The sequence below is a fragment of the Scyliorhinus torazame genome, chromosome 16 (assembly GCF_047496885.1).
Source record: "Scyliorhinus torazame isolate Kashiwa2021f chromosome 16, sScyTor2.1, whole genome shotgun sequence".
Lineage (NCBI taxonomy): Eukaryota > Metazoa > Chordata > Chondrichthyes > Carcharhiniformes > Scyliorhinidae > Scyliorhinus > Scyliorhinus torazame.
In genome coordinates this window covers 158,875,007-158,895,117 of record NC_092722.1, presented here as the reverse complement: position 1 = coordinate 158,895,117, position 20,111 = coordinate 158,875,007, and the positions used below count along the sequence as shown (strand labels likewise).

General features: G+C 50.5%; 1 protein-coding gene across 1 annotated transcript in view; it reads right to left on the bottom strand.

The window, feature by feature from the left end:
* Positions 1 to 20,111, bottom strand: part of LOC140393168 (cubilin-like) — a 367,012-nt gene that overhangs the window by 46,462 nt on the left and 300,439 nt on the right. The window contains exons 25-26 of the mRNA XM_072479292.1: positions 16,069 to 16,216; positions 3,679 to 3,887 (exon numbers count right to left, since the gene is read on the bottom strand). Of these exons, the coding sequence (XP_072335393.1) occupies positions 3,679 to 3,887; positions 16,069 to 16,216 (357 nt within the window). The remainder of the gene's footprint in view (positions 1 to 3,678; positions 3,888 to 16,068; positions 16,217 to 20,111) is intronic.

Below are 20,111 nucleotides of genomic sequence, written 5' to 3'. Positions count from 1 at the left end.
AGGACTCGCCGATTGAGGTAGTATGGGCTGAGGTTAGAAACAGGAAAGGAGAGGTCACCCTGTTAAGGGTTTTCTATAGGCCTCCGAAAAGTTCCAGAGATGTCGAGGAAAGGATTGCAAAGATGATTCTGGATAGGAGTGAAAGCAACAGGGTAGTTGTTATGGGGGACTTTAACTTTCCAAATATTGACTGGAAACGCTATAGTTCGAGTACTTTAGATGGGTCTGTTTTTTCCAATGTGTGCAGGAGGGTTGCCTGACACAGTATGTAGATAGGCCAACGAGAGGTGAGGCCGCATTGGATTTGGTACTGGGTAATGAACCAGGACAGTTGTTAGATTTAGAGGTAGGTGAGCACTTTGGTGATAGTGACCACAATTCGATTACGTTTACTTTAGTGATGGAAAGGGATAGGTATATACCGCAGGGCAAGAGTTATATCTGGGGGAAAGGCAATTATGATGCGATGAGGCAAGACTTCGGATGCATCAGATAGAGAGGAAAACTGCAGGGGATGGGCACAATGGAAATGTGGAGCTTGTTCAAGGAACAGCTACTGCGTGTCCTTGATAAGTATGTACCTGTCAGTCAGAGCATACTTATCAAGGATTCTCTGGGAAGCTAGGGAGGAGATTGCTGAGCCTTTGGCTTTGATCTTTAAGTCATCTTTGTCAACAGGAATAGTGCCAGAAGACTGGAGGATAGCAAATGTTGTCCCCTTGTTCAAGAAGGGGAGTAGAGACAACCCCGGTATCTATAGACCAGTGAGCCTTACTTCTGTTGTGGGCAAAATCTTGGAAAGGTTTATAAGAGATAGGGTGTATAATCATCTCGAAAGGAATAATTTGATTAGACATAGTCAACACAGTTTCGTGAAGGGTAGGTCGTGCCTCACAAACCTTATTGAGTTCTTTGAGAAGGTGACCAAACAGGTAGATGAGGGTAAAGCAGTTGATGTGGTGTATATGGATTTCAGTAAAGCGTTTGATAAGTGTTTTGTTATGTTTCCTTTGTAACATAAGCAGCTTCCTTGTGTTGCATCTGTCAAGGACGGTCGAGACGTGTAAATAACTTCAACTCATTTATTTACACTATGTACACTTTTATAACTTGAGTTCGGCACTACTGCTAATCCTATTATAGCTACCTAACTGACTAACCATCTGCTGTCTTCCACGTGGTGGGTGTAATATTGAATCAACCTGTGTCAGTCCTCACTGACTGTCTCCACCGGCCAAAGAGGGCTGATCATGTGTGTGGTGTCCTTTATGTATGGGTTGGTGTAATGCCCCCCTGTGGTCGTGTCACCTCCTTGTGTATCGTGAATGTCCATTGGTCGCCTCCTATCTAACTTATCTATTGGTTGAGTGTGTGTGTGTGTGATGTTTCTGGTGCTCCCTCTAGTGTCTGTCTAGCTTACATGTATTTACAATGATGCACATCACCACAATAAGGTTCCCCACGGTAGGCTACTGCAGAAAATACGGAAGCATGGGATTCAGGGAGATTTAGCTGTTTGGATCAGAAATTGGCTAGCTGGAAGAAGACAAAGGGTGGTGGTTGATGGGAAGTGTTCAGACTGGAGTCTAGTTACTAGTGGTGTACCACAAGGATCTGTTTTGGGACCACTGCTGTTTGCCATTTTTATAAATGACCTGGAGGAGGGCGTAGAAGGATGGGTGAGTAAATTTGCAGATGACACTAAAGTCGGTGGAGTTTTGGACAGTGCGGAAGGATGTTACAAGTTACAGAGGGACATAGATAAGCTGCAGCGCTGGGCTGAGAGGTGGCAAATGGAGGTTAATGCAGAAAAGTGTGAGGTGATTCATTTTGGAAGGAATAACAGGAAGACAGAGTACCAGAATGTTGCCTGGTATGGAGGGAAGATCTTATGAGGAAAGGCTGAGGGACTTGAGGCTGTTTTCGTTAGAGAGAAGAAGGTTAAGAGGTGACTTAGTTGAGGCATACAAGATGATCAGAGGATTGGATAGGGTGGACAGTGAGAGCCTTTTTCCTCGGATGGTGATGTCTAGCACGAGGGGACATAGCTTTAAATTGAGGGGAGATAGATATAAGACAGATGTCAGAGGTAGGTTCTTTACTCAGAGAGTACTAAGGGTGTGGAATGCCCTGCCTGCAACAGTAGTGGACTCGCCAACACTAAGGGTATTCAAATGGTCATTGGATAGACATATGGATGATAAGGGAATAGTGTAGATGGAATTAGAGTGGTTTCACAGGTCAGCGCAACATCGAGGGCCGGCGGGCCTGTACTGCGCTGTAATGTTCTATGTTCTAAAGGTTAGGATACATAGAATCAGGGGATAATTAGCTGAATGGAAATTAAATTGATCAAAAAATAAGAAGTGAAGACTGGAGGTGAAGTGTATTCAGATTAGAAAACAATTGAAAGTGTGGTTCCACAAGGATCAGGGCTGAGCACACTTTTTTTCATAAATTCTATCTATGGTTTTGACTGAGAAATAAGCAAGACAACATCAAGTTTTACAAATGATACCATTGGAGAAGACATTAGAAAGCTAATAGACTAATCAGTTAAGTACAAAATGAATTTCAGATAGATATTTGAGACTATGCATTTGGTTTAAAAAGATAGAAACATCACTTCAAACCTGAGATAATAAAAATTAGTGACTGGGTTAGGAAAGCAAAGGGATCTTTGCACAAAGATGAATAAATCATTAAAAACTGCATTGAGGGGTGGCATGATGGAGCAGTAGTTAGCAATGCTGCCTGCAGCGCTGAGGACACGGATTCGATCCCGGCCCCGGGTCACTGTCTATGTGGAGTTAGCACATTCTCCTGTGTCTGTGTGGGTTTCACCCCCACAACCCAAACATGTGCAGGTTAGGTGGATTGGCCACAATAAATTGCGCCATAATTGGAAAAAAAAATTGGGCACTCTAAATTTATTTTAAAAAATAGCATTTTATGCCAATAAAATAATCAACAATGATAATTTAGCACTCAGATTTATTTCTAGGCTGGATACTTCAGCGGTAATGAAGTTATGTAGCATGTATAGGACCATGGTGAGGCCACGCTAAATTCACTGAGCACAGTTCTATCTTCTATTGTATTAAAAAACATAGAAACAATGGAGAAAGTGCAAATTTGATAAACAAGGATGGTGCCCAGAACTGAGAAATTACAGCTCCAAGGAACAACTGAACAGGTCGGGTATTTTTCTTTAGAGAAGAAACCAGGAATGAGCTAACAGAAATCTTCAAAACTGTAAATGATTTGAGCAGTGTGTATACTGGAGAATCCATAAATATGGACCCAAAATATAAGCCAGTTCCTAATACATCCAATTGTGAAGTAAGAAGAAAAGTCTTTACCCAGACGGTGGAACACACTACGACAGAAAATGGTTGAGACAGGTCGCTTCGATACTTTCTATGGAAAAGTAGATGACTACATGGAAGAAAAGGGACTAGAAATATACACTGACAGACTGAGATGAGGCATCTGGAAAAGGAGGAATCTCTTGTTGAGAAGACACATGGACACAATTTATTTCTGGCCTATTTCTGTGCTGTATGTTCTGTACAGCTCTTTATAATAGGAGCATCATAATGTGAGGCATAATGAATGGAGATCTTAACAAATCCTTATCAATTCTGCACAGATCAAGAGAAGCAATTTAACACTTACTTTGATTTGCAGACATCTCATAGTAATTTGCAGTGAAGCCGGGACCAGTATTTTGGGAATCAGATTGGAAATGAATAGTCATAGCGTTGGACGATGATGTAAATGCACGATTTGATCCAGTGCATATTTTGGAAAGCAATGGAGAACTTGTTGAAGGTCCATCATATATTTTAATATAATCATTTGAGCAACCTGGTGTAGCTTCCAACCTGCAGAGAGAATGAATTTTCCATTTCATTTCTTTTATGAACAATTTACTTCATAAACACTGCACCATATAGCGGATTATCAATTCAAAACATAAGGAAGCATGGAACAAAGATCAACCATCCAGTCCCAATCTTTCGTCAACTCAAACACAAATTTGCCTCAATAATGTAATTTATTTGATCATCTGAGGGAGGAATATGAGAAGCTGGGCTGATTCTTCCTAAAGCAGAGTGGTTTAAGGCAAGATTTGACAGATGTGCTCAAATCTATGAAGTGTTTTGATGGGGTTAAAACTGAGAAACCAACGAGAGGAAATAAATATTTCCAAACTTGGCAAAAGAACATGAGGTGAGATGAGGAAAAGGCATGGGCTGGATTCTCCGACCCCGACGCAGAAATCACGTATGACGACGGGGCGGAGAATCCGTTTTGATGCACGAAATCGGGAGCGGCGCAAGTTCTTCAATTCTCCATCCCCCCAAAAGTAACGTACTCCTGGAGTGCGCCGCGCCGAGTAACCACCGCCTCATGCCATTTCCTGAGGCCCACCCCGCGATGCTCTGTCCCCGGCCTGCTGAATTCCTGAATGCATGGGACTCGTGTGGTCCCACACTCTGTAATCCTCACGTGGCGGCTGCGGACTCATTCCGGGGCCACCACAGTTGGGGGCGGGCCAATTGGCAGGCAGTAGGGGCTTCATTCGGGGCTGGTGCAATGTGTGCGGACGGTCCGGGGCGCGTGAGTGGCCGATGGGGGCACTATTTTGATGGTCCAGGTCCGCGGGCTGAATCAGCCATGGAGCACAGTGCGGCCGCTGGAGACCGCCGCCGTGCGCATACACGGCCTCTGACCCGGAAGTGCGGGGGTGCCCTATCGGCAGGTAGAGCTGCGAGCTCTACGACGGCTGACTGCTAGCCCCCAGCAAAACGGGGAATCTATGGCCTTTTGATGCCAGTTTTCCTGGCGTAAAAGACCACAGTTTTCCCGAAGGCGTGGGGACTTAGTCCCAGAAACGGAGAATCCAGCCCCATATTACAAGATGAATTGTTGTGGTCTGGAATGCATGGACTGAACGGATGGTGTGGGTAGATTCAATAATAACTTTCAAAAGGGTGTTATATAAATATTTGAATGGAAATAATTTGAAATGCACTGGGTACAGAGTAAGAACTGAGACTAATTGGACAGCTCTTTCAAAGAGCCAGCAGGAGCACGTGGCTGAATGGTTTTCCTCTGTGCTGTAAGATTCTGTGACTGTAAAATTTGGCTCCATAGGCTCAGTAGTTTTGGCTCCGGATGTACAGAGCAGGCAGATTGTGACATCAGTCAGTGTGTATCGTTCATTTGATGCCAGTGCTGGATTTTTCAACCTTGCAGCTCTAACTAAGACTCTCTCCAAAACATAGCAACAGTTTGTGCACTGGCAATGTCTCTGGATTTATAATCCAGAGGCTAGTGCTCTGGAGATGTATGTTCAAATCCCACTTTGAAAACTGGTGTAATTTGAATGAAATTAATAAATCTAGAATATGATGGACAATGAAACTATCATAGTTGTTCTAAAATTCCATCTTATACCCTTTTAAGAAGGAAATCTGTCATCCTTGCCTGTTCTGGCCTGCATGTGATTCTAGATCCTATGTGGTAGACTCTGAAATTGCCTAGGAAGCCACTCAGTTGAAGGGCAATGAGGAATGGCAACAATTGTGAATCTGAGAATCACTGAATTAACAGTGCAGGGGGCCATTCGGCCCATTGAGTATGCACCGACCCTTGGAAAGAGCACCCTACCCAAGCCCACGCCTCCGCCCTATCCCCGTAACCCAATAACCCATCCCAGCTTTTTGGACACTTAGGAACAATTTAGCTTGGCCAATCCACCTAACCTGCACATCTTTGGACTGTGGGAGGAAACCCACAGAAACACGGGGAGAAAGTACAAACTCCATACAGATAGTGACCCGAGGCTGGAATTGAACCCGGAACCTTGGAGCTGTGAGGCAGCAGTGCTAACTACTGTGCCACCATGCTGTCCCTTTTGACTGTGATGCACACATCCCATGAAAAATAAAGAAAAGGAATATGTTCTGTAGAAGGAAGGTTCCCCCTCCAGTGCTACTCAAAATTATCATAGGCCACTCTCAGGTTAATTGCTAATTGATTTTTACCGGATCCCTCGGAGTTGGTAGAATGATTGAACATTTTCAGAGTTGTTTCAAGTAGTAGTTTCTTGAGCAGCAGATCAATAATTGTATTTCCATACAATTAACGAGAGCCACCCCTGATCCAAAGGCCTCCCTTCATTCGGTGGCTTTCCCAGCAAGTGATCATGCTGGTGCGGATTAGTATTCCTTTTGAAAAATGTGAAACTGGCGGAAGGGCTTCTGTGGGGAGCCAAGGAGGTGAGTAGCCATCTTTGCTCACATGCAAAGAGTCTGGGGATGCTGGACTTGCCACCCCTGTGCTCGGAGGGGGGGTGGGGGAACCCCGGTTGGGGGTGTGGGATGCTCCACAGGGGAGTACAGTCATGGGAGGGTTGGGTGAAGGCGCTGGCGGCGGGGAAAACCGGGGGGGCAACCACAAGCAGCACCACCATGCCAACACCTGGATCGTGTGTATCCATTCCAGGGCAACCCTTGTCCCGGCCTGTCGGCTCCACTGACCACCCATAACCCTCATCGACTGCCGAGGCCTCTGGCTGAAGGCTATTGCTCATGGGGAATTGGCAATCATGGTCAGGTGAGCACTTCACACTTGGCAAGTGTATTCCCTTGGGTGGGCGGGTCATGTAGCATGTGGGAGTCATAGCCTAGTATCCCAATCAGACCGTGATGCCTGGACAGTGCACCTGAACTCTGTGTGAGGCAACATTATACACGCAGTAGCCAACATCCGAACACCCAGGGGATGGGACACAACTCCAGTGACATGTCCACGGCCAGAGGGTGGGTGAGTGTCACGGGGAGGGGGGCAGCACCCGGTCCGGGTGATGTTGTGAGTGGGTACTGGGCCTGGGGTACAGGGCCTGGGGTACATCAGGAGGGCCTGCTGTGGCCCAGACTACCTGGGGAGGGCATTCCAGGTGGTGGTGGGGGGAATCAATGGGGGAATGGAAGATCCTGGGGTGGGAGCCACTGCTGTTTGTCACCTCACACCCTTTCCCAGTGCCTTACAGATATTGAATGCTGTGGCAGGGATGTTGGACGCAGAGGTTGCCCTAGTGGTGCTGGATCTACACAATGCGGCCAGTTGCCGGAGAAGGCGGCAGCAGCATCTGAAGATGCTCGAGGCAGCAGCCCATGTGCTGGACCCACCTCACACCCTGAGGACACGGTCACCAATCAGGCTAGGGAGGGGCCCAGAGGCGGAGGCCGCCGATGGACCAGGCTGTACAGGTGTCGCTGGTCATTCGAACAAATAACAGGCAGCGTGTGCCGCAGGAGACTCTGTCTCAACAAGGAGACGGTGCAGCATCAGTGCCATATCCTTACGGACTTGGCATCACTTGGAGGAGGACAACGATATCCCACCCCGGTGGCCGTTAAGATCACTGCGTCCCTGAACCTTTACGCCACATGATCATTCCAAGGCTCGAGCCGGGACCTGTGTGGTATCTCACGGGCCACAGCCCCCAGGTGCATCCAGCAGGTCACGAATGCCCTGTGTGCCCAGGCAGAAGGTGTCACCGCCATCACCGGATACCCCAGGTCCAGGGAGTCATGGATGCCAGGCATGTTGCCCTGCGCTCACCGGGCCATCTGGGGGTTCGCTATGTTAACAGAAAGGGGTTCCATTCCCTCAACATACAGCTCGTGTACGACCACCCGGTAAAGCTAATAAATATGTGGACCCACTTCCCAGGGAGTGTGTTCTGGGGTAGTCGGTCATCCCTTCCCTCTTCGAGGAGCACCCCAGGATGGGCGGTTGGCAATGCATCAGACTCCTCAAGATGCTGTTCTGATGTCTCGACCGCTCCAAAGGTGCACTCCAGTACACCGCCCAGAGAGTCGCCCGTTTTGTTGTGGTCTGCTGTGTCCTCCACAACCTCGCACAGCAACGGGGCGATGGGCTAGAGTTTAGTGACGAGGAACATGTGGCCACCTTGGAGGAGGAGGAGAAGGAGGGCTGGGTGCGGACGAGGATGATGAGAAGGCGCCAGACCAGCAGGAGCTGGAGGACGAGGCCAGGAAGGAACCTGAGACCCAGCCGGATGCTGCAGGACAGGCGGCAGCGGTGAGGGTCCGGCAAGTCCTGAGGGCCAGGGAGGCCCTCATACTGGCCCGATTCACCTAGGACGTGGCCTGGTACATCATCGCATCCATACCCACCCATCACCCTCATTTCCCACCCTTCCACGGTACGTGTCACATCACTCCAGGGTGCTGCGACTGTGTCGGCACTGTCATTGGGTCACTGCCGAGAGTAGGGGTTAATGATAACCTGATGGGTTTTGGTGCTCCTCAATCCCTGCCTATCTGCTGAATGCTGGCTCACACTCCGCACCTGCACGCGGTGCTGCTTGCAGAAGAAACCGACAGAGGCTTCATATTGGTTGTGCACAAGGGTGTTTATTGTTCAATAACTGTCCCCAATCTCCCAATGGTGCAGCCCCCACCCCCTCACCCACCCCTCGCCCTTCTTACCCCGTCCTCCCTCCCCTTGGTGCCCTCAGTGATCCTCAATGTGGTTTATCCTCCTAACTCTACCACTACATCTAGGTGTGTCCCCAGGATGCACATTTGAGGTGGAGGCAGCCAGCTTCTTACCTTGATCCATGGCCTTTGATGCCCCTGGTGGGTGTCCTCTGAGAGCTCTGGGGTCGGAGGGCAACGGCTCATTTGTCGACGGTACATGCACAACCATGCCACTCTGTCCCGTGCGCTGACTCTGAGATGCGGCCTCATTAGAGGAGTGGAACTCGGGAGATCTGGTGGCCACCGTCACCACCCCATGGGATGGTTCCGGGTTGGCACCCCATGATCTGCACCCTCATGTTGACACCCTCGGCGAAGCTCCTCAGCGACTGGGACAAGCTCCACAGCGCCTCGGCCATTCCCATCTGAGAGCGGGACATGTCCTGCAGAACCTCATCAAGGTCAGCCGTGTACTAGGTGACATCCCCCAGTGAGGCAGATATACTGCCGAGACCCTTAGTCATGGCCGTCGCCGACTGCGTGACGCCTTGGACACCTTCACTCATGGTGCCGACATCATGCACCAGGCTCTCCATTGTGGTCGCCACCTGAGCAGTGTTAGCCACGGGGCCACTCATTGCTAGCTCCATCTCCTGCACCTGTATCCTCTGAGACTCCTCCAATCGGCTGTGGATCTGCTGGAGTGATGCTGACATCGCCCTTTGAATGTCCAGGTTGGTCCCTATCGTCTGAATCAGCTCAGAGTAATACTTTTCCAGAGGCTCAGCATCAGGCTGAGACCCAGCTGGGTCCAGGGACCCAGCAGACCTCCAACTGCTGTCTCGCCTGTGCATCATCAGCCGTATGGTGTGTGTATCTGCGCTGTTGGAGGGTGGGGATGACAGCTGTGCCGTGACTCTAAAGGTTGCATCTTTGGAGCTCTCCTCAGAGGTGTTCTCCTCGGGACCAGGAGAGGGTGCCCCCCCCGGGATGGGTAGGGCCGCTGTTGGGCGTGCAGGAGAATGGACATGTGATCAGTGGGAGGGAAGGGTCCGTCAGTAAGGCAATCGCTACTCAGGAATGACAGGTCCTCCGGGTGAAGCCTTGTGGTTCCTCACCTCTGTGGCGTCCGCCCGCCTCCGCATTGGTGACAGGCCTGTCCTCGGCCAGACCAGTCACCTCCAGGGCCCGCTGCTCGTAGGAGATGAGGATTCTCAAATCCGGCACCACACTGCCAGTCTGGGCCCTCTCCCGCCGATTGTGACAGAGCTTTTCCTGAGCAGACACAGATAGGGCATCGTTACCCACACGTGTGGTTTACAGTTGTGGTGAGTGGTGTGAAGGGAGGGTTGGGGTGGATGGAGGTAGTGTTGAAGGGGGTGGGGTATGGAGGGAGGGTTGGGGACGGGACGTTGGTGTCTATTCACTTGTGCTGCCCGGTGTAGGCCGTTAACCTTCTTCCGACACTGGAGGCCAGTTCTCCTGGTCACACTGCCCGAGCTGACTGCTGCCGCCACCTCGTCCCAGGCAGCTCTGTCTGTCTTGTGGCTCACCCTCCGGGACCCTCGAGGGAACAGGACATCCCTCCCGGCCTCCCCCGCATCCAGGAGCCTCTCCAGGTCTGCATCCCTGAATCTTGGGGCCAGACTCCTCAGCACCATTGTTAGCTGGGGTTGGCTGAGCAAGTGCAGCTTAAGTGCTGCTTGACATTGTTAGTGGCCCTGACGAATCAGGGCGAGCCGGCATTCGGGGTGAGAAGCCCATGAGGCCTTGTTAAGTGGACCAATTAACGCTGAATACTGTTGCCGGTCTCGCTGGGCTGCGTGCCACAAATCCGCGACAATTCCCGCTCGCTAGCACCCTTGGAAAGTTTTTCGGAAGATCACGCGTTAGATTGACTATTCCAAGAACTCCTCATCAGCGTCTCACATTCTATGATCTGTAAACTCGAAGTTGTCCAAAACTCTGCTACCCGCATCCTTAAACACACCAAATCCTATTCACCGTTTAAATGTGATGCTCACTGGCCAACGTTGTCTCCTGGTTAAACCATATCTCCACATGACAGCAGATTTTCTGGTGGGAGTAGTTACAAGTAGGAGAGGACAGGAAGGATATTTTATTGTATTAAAACCCCTTTATAAATATAAATTGCTGCTTTTTAGAAATGCACTTTGAATCACTAACTTATTACTCCAAACATATGGTGGCTGTCACAAACTCCAAATTAATTTCAGCGACAGTTCTAGGATTCATATTTTTGTCTCGGTTTACTGAGACAAAATTACAAATTGATTGTTCTATGTTTTCTCTCAGGGAAATTGTACATGATAATTTTCAATGATGGAACCATGTTCAACTTTCTTTGCTGATCAATAAAGCAAAACAGCTTCAGGAAATGCAGAGATTCGGGCACAAGTAGTGGAAAGGCCGACTGCCTGGTGCTTTCTCACCAAGAAAACGGGTTTGGCACACAAAAACTCAGCAAAACTGTCTCCCAACCATAAACTCAACGCGCTGATCTGAGAGAGAGGACTCAGGCCAAGGATGCACAATCATATGAAAGGGGTTCTCAGCAGTGGTTGCCAAAAGGGAGCCTGGATTTATTGGAGAGAGAAAAAAGTTTGCCTGGAAGCTGACTGTTGACAACTGCCAGGAAAGTGAACACACATGTTGTGATGAATGTATAATTACTGATAATTCACCAGTACACTGTGTTATGTTATTAACCCTGTGGGCTCTACCTATGGGCCATTGTGTGGCTTCACCCACAGGGGATATGTTGGGGCATGTACGGGCTCTGCCCATGGCTCCACCCCCTTTACAGGAAGTATAAGAGCTGCTGACCTGCAGGGCTGCCTTCAGTGTTGTACCGGTCACAGGCAGGCTCAGTTCTAAGCTGATTAAAACCACGGTATACTTCTCCACGTGTCTTCGAGTGAATTGATGGCTGCATCAATTTAATCAGCTTAAAATACTACTATGGAATCAGCCCTCAAACCTGACAGACTGGGATTCGATCCACAGGCCACGGAGGCGAAATAAATGTTTTCACATTGGCTACGATGCTTCAAGGCCTATCTCGCCGCGTCATCTACGCCATCCGTCACTGACGAACAGAAGCTGAGTCTCCTCCACGCACGGGTGAGCCATCGCATTTCTGTCCAGCTCGACGAAGCCACTTCCTATACAGAGGCCCACGCCTACTCGAACACCTCTATGTGCGGCCTGTGAACGAGGAATACGCGTGACACGTCTTCATCACTCGCCGCCAGCGCCCCAGGGAGTCGCTAGATAATTACCGACGCGACCTCAAAGCCCTCGCGCGCAACTGTAACTACCAGGCCGTTACGGCCACTCAGCACATGGAGCTCGCCGTCCGAGACGTTTACGTGGTGGGGGTCCGATTGAACTATGTGAGACAGCGCCTGCTCGAAAAAGGGGCCCAGGACCTGGACGACACGGTAAAACTGGCTACCTCTCTGGAGGCCGCTTTTCAGAGCCTTACTGCGTTCCCGGCCGATCACGCGACCCCCTCGTGGGCCCCCGACCCGAGACCATCCCAGGCCTGTGCCGCGCGGCCGCCCGTCCATCATGGGGGGCTACCCTGCTACTTTTGTGGCCAGTCCCAACACCCCCGACTGCACTGCCCGGCCTGCAACGCGAACTGCAGCAGCTGCGGGCGAAAAGGACATTTCGGCAAGGTCTGCCTGGCCAGGTCTAAGAACTCAAACTCACAGACCCGATCCACAGACTCACAGGCCCGCAGACCCCGCAATGTGGCAGCGTGTCTGCCGACTCTGCCTCCGCATAACATGTGCGACTTATGGGGCCCGCCATCTTGGGAATCCTCCCCCACGCGGCCGGCCACACGTGCGATCCATGAGGGCCGCCATCTTGGACGCCATCTTCCTCACTGCCCGCCACGCTCGGCCAACGGGGGCCGCCATCGTGGTCGCCATCTGCTACGCCGCTCGACGCGTACGACCTACACGGATAGCCATCGCGGGGCCGCCCCAGCACCTCCGATCACGCTGCCGGCTACCTACACCTCAGCGCGGTCACCCTGGACCAGTCGCGACCTAAGCACCTCCGGAGCTCCATGATGGCCGTCCGGGTTAACGGGTACGAGACGCCTTGCCTTTTCGACTCCGGGAGCACAGAGAGCTTCATTCACCCGGACATGGTAAGACGCTGCTCGCTCCCAATATTCCCGACGCAACAAACCATATCCCTCGCCTCTGGGTCGCACTCGGTGCAAATCCAAGGGTGCACTACTGCAACCCGAGCGATACAGGGCACTGAGTACGCTAATTTTCAACTATATGTGCTCCCAGATCTCTGCGCTCCTCTCCTTTTGGGACTCGACTTCCAGTGCAACCTCAGGAGCCTAACTCTTAAGTTCGGGGGGCCCCTGCTCACCATCGCCCCCCCCCCTTTCGCAAACTTCACCGCCGATTGCAAGCCAGTAGCCACCAGAAGCAGGCAGGACAGGACGTTTATAAGGTCCGAGGTCCAGCGTCTCTTGCGGGAGGGGGGTCATAGAGGCCATAAATAGCCCCTGGAGAGCTCAGGTGGTGATCGTCAAGACCGGGGAAAAGTTCTGGATGGTGGTTGTTTACAGCCAGACCATTATCCGGTTTACGCAACTTGATGCGTACCCTCTTCCCCGGATTGCAGACATGGTAAATCAGATTGCTCACTACCGCGTGTTCTCCACGTTGGATCTGAAGTCTGCATACCACCAGCTTCCAATCCGCCCGGAGGATCGCCACTACACGGCGTTTGAGGCAGACGGCCGCCTTTTCCATTTCCTCCGGGTCTCCTTTGGCGTCACGAACGGGGTTTCGGTGTTCCAACGAGCGATGGACCGAATGGTGGACCAGTACGGGCTGCGGGCCACGTTTCCGTACGATGTCACCATCTGCGGCCATGATCAGCAGGACCACGACGCCAACCTCCACCGATTTCCCGAAACCACCCAAAAACTCAACCTCACCTACAAGGAGAAATGCGTTTTCCGCACAACCAGGCTAGCCATCCTCAGCTATGTCATGGAAAACGGGGTCCTAGGGCCCGACCCAGACCGTATGCCTCCTATAACTCCCTCTCCCTCACTGTCCCAAGGCCCTGAAGAGGTGCCTTGGATTTTTCTCGTATTACGCCAAGTGGGTCCCCCAGTATACGGACAAAGCCCGCCCACTATTTAAGGCCACCCTCTTTCCACTGGCAGCCGAGGCTCGCTAGGCCATCAACTGCATCAAGGCGGACATCGCCAAAGCTGCGATGCGTGCGGTGGATGAGTCCGTCCCCTCCCAGGTGGAGAGCGACGCCTCAGAGGTCGCTCTCGCCGCCACCCTCAACCAAACAGGCAGGCCGGTAGCATTTTTTTCACGCACCCTCACCTCCTCCGAAATTCGACACTCCTCGGTCGAAAAAGAAGCCCAAGCCATCGTGGAAGCTGTGCGGCACTGGAGGCACTACCTCGCTGGTAGGAGGTTTACCCTCGTCACCGACCAACGATCGGTTGCCTTCATGTTTGACAATACGCAACGGGGCAAGATCAAGAATGATAAGATCTTGAGGTGCAGAATCAAACTCTCCATCTATAACTACGATATAGTATATTGTCCTGGGAAACTCAACGAGCCCCCAGATGCCCTGTCCCACGGCACATGCGCCAGCGCACAAGATGACCGACTATGGGCTATCCACGATGACCTCTGCCACCCGGAGGGTCACCCGTCTCGCCCATAACATCAAGGCCCGCAAACTGCCCTACTCCACCGAGGAGGTCAGAACTATAACCAGAGACTGCCAAATCTGTGCGGAGTGTAAATCGCACTTCTATCGACCGGATAAGGCCCACCTGGTAAAGGCATCCCGGCCCTTTGAACGCCTCAGTATCGATTTCAAAGGGCCCCTCCCCTCCAATAACCTCAACACGTACTTCTTTAACATCATAGATGAGTTCTCCTGCTTCCCGTTTGCCATCCCCTGCCCTGATATGACCACCCCCACTGTCTTTAAAGCCCTGCATAGTGTCTTCACCCTGTTTGGTTTCCCCAGTTATGTCCACAGCGACAGGGGCTCGTCGTTCATGAGCGACGAACTGCATCAGTACCTGCTCAGTAAGGGCATTGACTCGAGCAGGACTACCAGTTATAACCCCAGGGGAAACGGGCAGGTGGAGTGGGAGAACGCGACGGTCCGGAAGACCGTCCTACTGACCCTGCAGTCCAGGAATCTCCCGGTTTCTCACTGGCAGGAGGTCCTCCCCGATGCACTCCACTCTATTAGGTCCCTCCTTTGCACGGCCACAAACCAGACTCCTCATGACCGTTTGTTTGTTTTCCCGAGGGGAGCAACCTCAGGCGCCTCGCTTCCGCCCTGGTTGATGACACCGGGTCCAGTCCTCCTCCGAAAACATGTTCGGAGCCATAAGACCGACCTCCTGGTAGAGAGGGTCCAGCTGCTGCACTCCAACGCACACTATGCGTATGTCGAACACCCCAATGGCTGGCAAGATACCGTCTCCCTCCGGGACCTGGCGCCCGCAGGCTCCAACACCACTCCCACTACTGCATCCCCTACACTATGTCCCGTCCAACCTCCCATGTTCAGCCCCCACCCCTATCTGGTTCCCGCACTACCTCCCACCCGCCGCACCGGTCCACAGGAATGAAGCTCCGGAAGAGCCGCTCCCGGAGTCCACACCTGTGCCGACTCCGGACCCACTTCCACAGCCACCCGAAGCAACTGCAGCACCAGTGCTTCGCCGGTCACAACGTACGATCCGGGCACCGGACCGACTGAATCTATGAGCCCGTCACCCCCGCCGGACTTCATTTTTAAACAGGGGGTGAATGTGGTGAATGTATAATTACTGATAATTCATCAGTGCACTGTGTTATGTTATTAACCCTGTGGGCTCTACCTATGGGCCATTGTGTGGCTTCACCCACAGGGGATATGTTGGGGCATGTACGGGCTCCACCCCCTTTACAGGAAGTATAAGAGTTGCTGACCTGCGGGGCCGCCTTCAGTGCTGCACCGGTCACAGGCAGGCTCAGTTCGAAGCTGATTAAAACCATGGCTTACTTCTCCACGTGTCTTCGAGTGAATTGATGGTCGCATCACATGTGCATGAAGCTTTTGTTGTTGTTGAAGGCAAGTTTATCTTTGAAGAAATGAACGCTATTCTAGTTGATGGAGATGACTGGTCTTGGTGGCCACATGGGTATGATCAATGATACCTTGCACTCCAGAGAGTTCAGCTGTTATGACAAAATCCTCTGCCCGGTGTGCCCAGGAGGTACCATCTATATGAAATTAATTCTACTGTCCAGCTCTCGCAATAAGGGTACATGTGATCTGCTAGATACAGTGGTGTGCAGCTGCTTGTGAGACACCAGCAAGGTTCACAGCAGATTCTTAGGAGGCACAAGAGGCTAAACAATTTCAATAAATCCATTGGCCATGGTTATTAGCCAATAGATATCTCTGACATTATCCAGTTACACTGAGTAGAAACACTGTTACTCACTGAACATCAATGAAGATTATCTGTATTCTTTCATCACTGTCCACAAATATATACCAAGTACATTTTGTATTATTTGGATAGCTCCGTGGATAATTGGGGCTGGTAAATGTTCCACTATCATCGTCAAGTTTCCCTCCACATTGTGTATCTAGTAACAACAATGAAATGAGAAAATAAGAAACTTAAAATATGCCATATTTTTGTTCTCCAATATATCTGTCTTTACTCTTCTTGAGAATTTACACCCTTAGCTCTGATATAATTTGATGAGTCACATACTTCAGCAAAGGTGATTTTCTCCATAAAGTGTCAAATCTGAACAGCACAATCTAATGCTCACCCATTGTCCATGACTGATTTCATTTTCATTTTTCAAATCCATTTTCAAAATTACATTTGTAACATTTACAACATCACCAGAATATGGACTAGGGACATTCATATAACTTTTATAAATAACAAATAGCATTGTTTAATTATGTTTAAACTGTACTCTGAGACATCCTTTGTGTTGAGCAGTTGAAAACCACTCAGTATCTTGGCTCACATGAAAAGAAAGATCTCTTGGTCAAAACAAAATACTGCTGTTGTACACAATACAGCACCCCATTGTAAATCATTAGTTTCAGGAAAGGAACCTAAGAGGAGAAAGTTATGATGTGAAGATGAAGGAAAACCAGGTCACTTCAGCCAATTAAGTAAAATAGTGTTCCTTACTGTTTCATTAAGATTATTTAGAGCTCATCATATTGAGATAAAAATCTCTATAACTTTCTATGTATAATGTGAGCTGGTGCTGAAAACATTAAATACGTGTTTAAAATTCAAATACAGCACTGTTTGATCAAGATTAAGTAATGATAATGTTTTGGAAAGTGAGAGAATTAATTTATTAAACAAACATTTTTCAGCTGGAGCAATTTTGTATCATCACTTCTTCCAAGGTTTTGGTCACTGTAAAGGCTGACAATATAAGTTAGAAATCCTGACAATCTTTCCTGCTCTAGTATTTTCCTAATTTCCTCAACTTGAGGCAGGAGTGTTGACCTGTTCATACAACCTAGATTAATCAACCAAGGCTGTTCAAAACCTATTTTTGTTGTCAAACTATAATTTTGAGAATGTACCCCATTCAATACAGTTCACATGATAGACTCAATACTGCAGGAAAAGCAGAGCCATTGGGCTCTGATTGGTGGAGCCACTTTAGAGCAGAAAAAAATTCCCAGACGTTGAGAGGTGGTGGTGACTCGGGAGCAGTTCAGACGGATCTCCTGATTCTCGTCACATCTTTCTGAAGTTAACGTCAGTAAAGCGGCAACTAGGGTTCTGACATTTGGGCCCGGCAGCCTGAGGCAACTGTGAGGTCGCGACCTTAAGTCAGGGTGTGAGCCTGCAATACCTTCAGCAAGGACAAATGCCGTCAAGGGGAGCAGCGGGGCGACTATGAACCACCAAGCCAGGGCTGAGGAGTGTGATGTGTTGGGTATGCTGGGTCTGCGAGGACTGCGTTTACTTCAGCAGTGAGAGAGACAGGCTTCCAACACTTGAAGAAATGCAACTCGATTTTATTGAACTCTTAACTATCATACATACTTTAACTGTGGGTTGACACTATGCTGACTTGACTGGAGACCTGAGGCTAACCTGACCAGACTATCTTACAGCACATGGTGTATGTTCTAGTTGCTGCTCACGGGCTCTAACTATCTCAGAGGCTGGATCTCAAGAGAGCGGGAAAACTAGTGCCCCCTGGCTTTATAATGGTCGTGTCCTGTCTGGTGATTGGCTGCTGTGTTCTGTGTGATCACTGGTCATCCTTTGTGTCAATCACTGCCTGTCTGTGCACCATCATATACCTGTGTGTATATTATGACAGCGTGGAGGAGGGTAACCAACTGAAGAAAGAACACAGGCCAGGGCAGGTCCCGCCGGCGTAAATTACAACAGGTACTTACCGGCGGGATCTGGCTCCGCGGACGGCCTCGGGGGGGCACGGGGGGATCTGGCCCCAGGGATGCCACCATGGTGGCCTGGTCCGCGATCGGGGCCCACCGTGCCATGGAGGGCACTCTATTCCTCCACGTCGGCCGCTGTAACAGTGCACGATGGCCGACGCAGAGAGGAAACCCCCTGCGCATGCGCTGGGATGCCGCCCGCACACGCTGGTGCTCCCGCGCATGTGCCAACTCATGCCAGCCGGCGGAGGCCCATCCGCGCCGGTTAGCGTGGCGCCAAGCCCCTTCCGCTCCGGCCGGCGCGGCGCAAACCACTCGGGGGCCGGCCTAGCCCCTGAAGGTGCGCAGGATTCCACACCTTCGGGGCGGCCCGATGCCGGAGTGGTTCACGCCACTCCTTCGCGCCGGAGTTGCGCGCCCCGTCGGTTTTCGCAGAATCCTGCCCCTGTTTTTTTAAAGATGTAACTTATCTGGGAGAATATATTCTGCATTATCGGCTCAGTTTGAAAAGGAGTGTTCTTACTGGAGGAAGATGCTGAAACGTGTTGTTGTTACAGTCAACTGCTGTCTTCCTTGGGACTTCCTTTAAGAAGACATGATGAGTCACCGATGCAGTCGAAGAGTTAATTTTTTAGCCTGCCTTGAATATCTCAGTAAATTTGATGAGATTCTCAAAGAGAATTTGAAAAGTTATCAATATTGTGGGTCAGGGAAGATCAACCAACTTTTTGACACATGGGGCGAAATTCTCCGGTATCGGCGCGATGTCCGCCGACCGGTGCCAAAAACGGCGCAAATCAGTCGGGCATCGCGCCGCCCCAAAGGTGCAGAATCCTCCGCATCTTGGGTGGCCGAGCCCTAACCTTGAGGGGCTAGGCCCGCGCCGGACTAATTTCCGCCTCGCCAGCTGGCGGAAAAAGCCTTTGGTGCCCCGCCAGCTGGCGCGGAAATGACATCTCCGGGTGGCGCATGCGCAGGAGTGTTAGCGGCCGCTCACGGCATCCCCGCGCATGCGCTGTGGAGGGAGTCTCTTCCGCGTCCGCCATGGTGGAGACCGCGGCGAAGGTGGAAGGAAAAGAGTGCCCCCACGGCACAGGCCCGCCCGCGGATCGGTGGGCCCCGATCGCGGGCCAGGCCACCGTGGGGGCACCCCCCGGGGCCAGATCGCCCCGCGCCCCCCCCCCCAAGGACCCCGGAGCCCGCCCACGCTGCCTTGTCCCGCCGGTAAGGTAGGTGGTTTAATCTACCCCGGCGGGACAGGCATTCTAGCAGCGGGACTTCGGCCCATCGGGCCGGAGAATCGCGGGGGGGGGGGGGGCACCAACCGGCGCGGCGCGATTCCCGCCCCCCGCCGAATCTCCGGTGCCAGAGAATTCGGCAACCGGCGGGGGCGGGATTCACGCCAGCCCCTGGCGATTCTCCAACCCAGCGGGGGGTCGGAGAATCTCGCCCATGAAGTTCATCATCACCATATGAAGACATCATCACTATGATGGTAGAACAGCTCAGAAACCAATTCACTAATGAAGTTAAAGATGCCAAATACTATTCATAGTATTTTGTGTGATCTTCAACAAAAGTTTGGACGAGTAAGAGACTAACTGAATTCTACCGGGAGGGCATAGACACAAATCTTTTTGAAGATGAAGAAACAATTCATTAATGTCATTGATAATGATGAGCTCTGTGCTTTGATTTGCAAAGACTTGTACAAGATGGTTTGCAGGCAACCTTTCCAAATATTAAATCATTCTGAAAATATTTTTAACAATACCTGCCACAAATTATTCCTATAAACATTCTTCTCTGCATTGAAACGTGTGAAAAATGATCTGCAAAGTATGATGAGTCAGGAACATTTGACAAGTTCAGCAATGTTGACAATTAAAATGTAATTGACAAGATTTTACCTACATTGATGTTGTGAAGAACAAATGCAGAAGAAAAGCTATCTAAATTTCCATGGATTGCAAACAACTGCTGAATCAAGAAAATCTGAAAAATCTGTCACTCTACCATGTTCTCCAGTCTAAATTCTGTTCTTCAATAGAAAACTCGTGTGGTCTGATGTAATGGCTGGTGGTC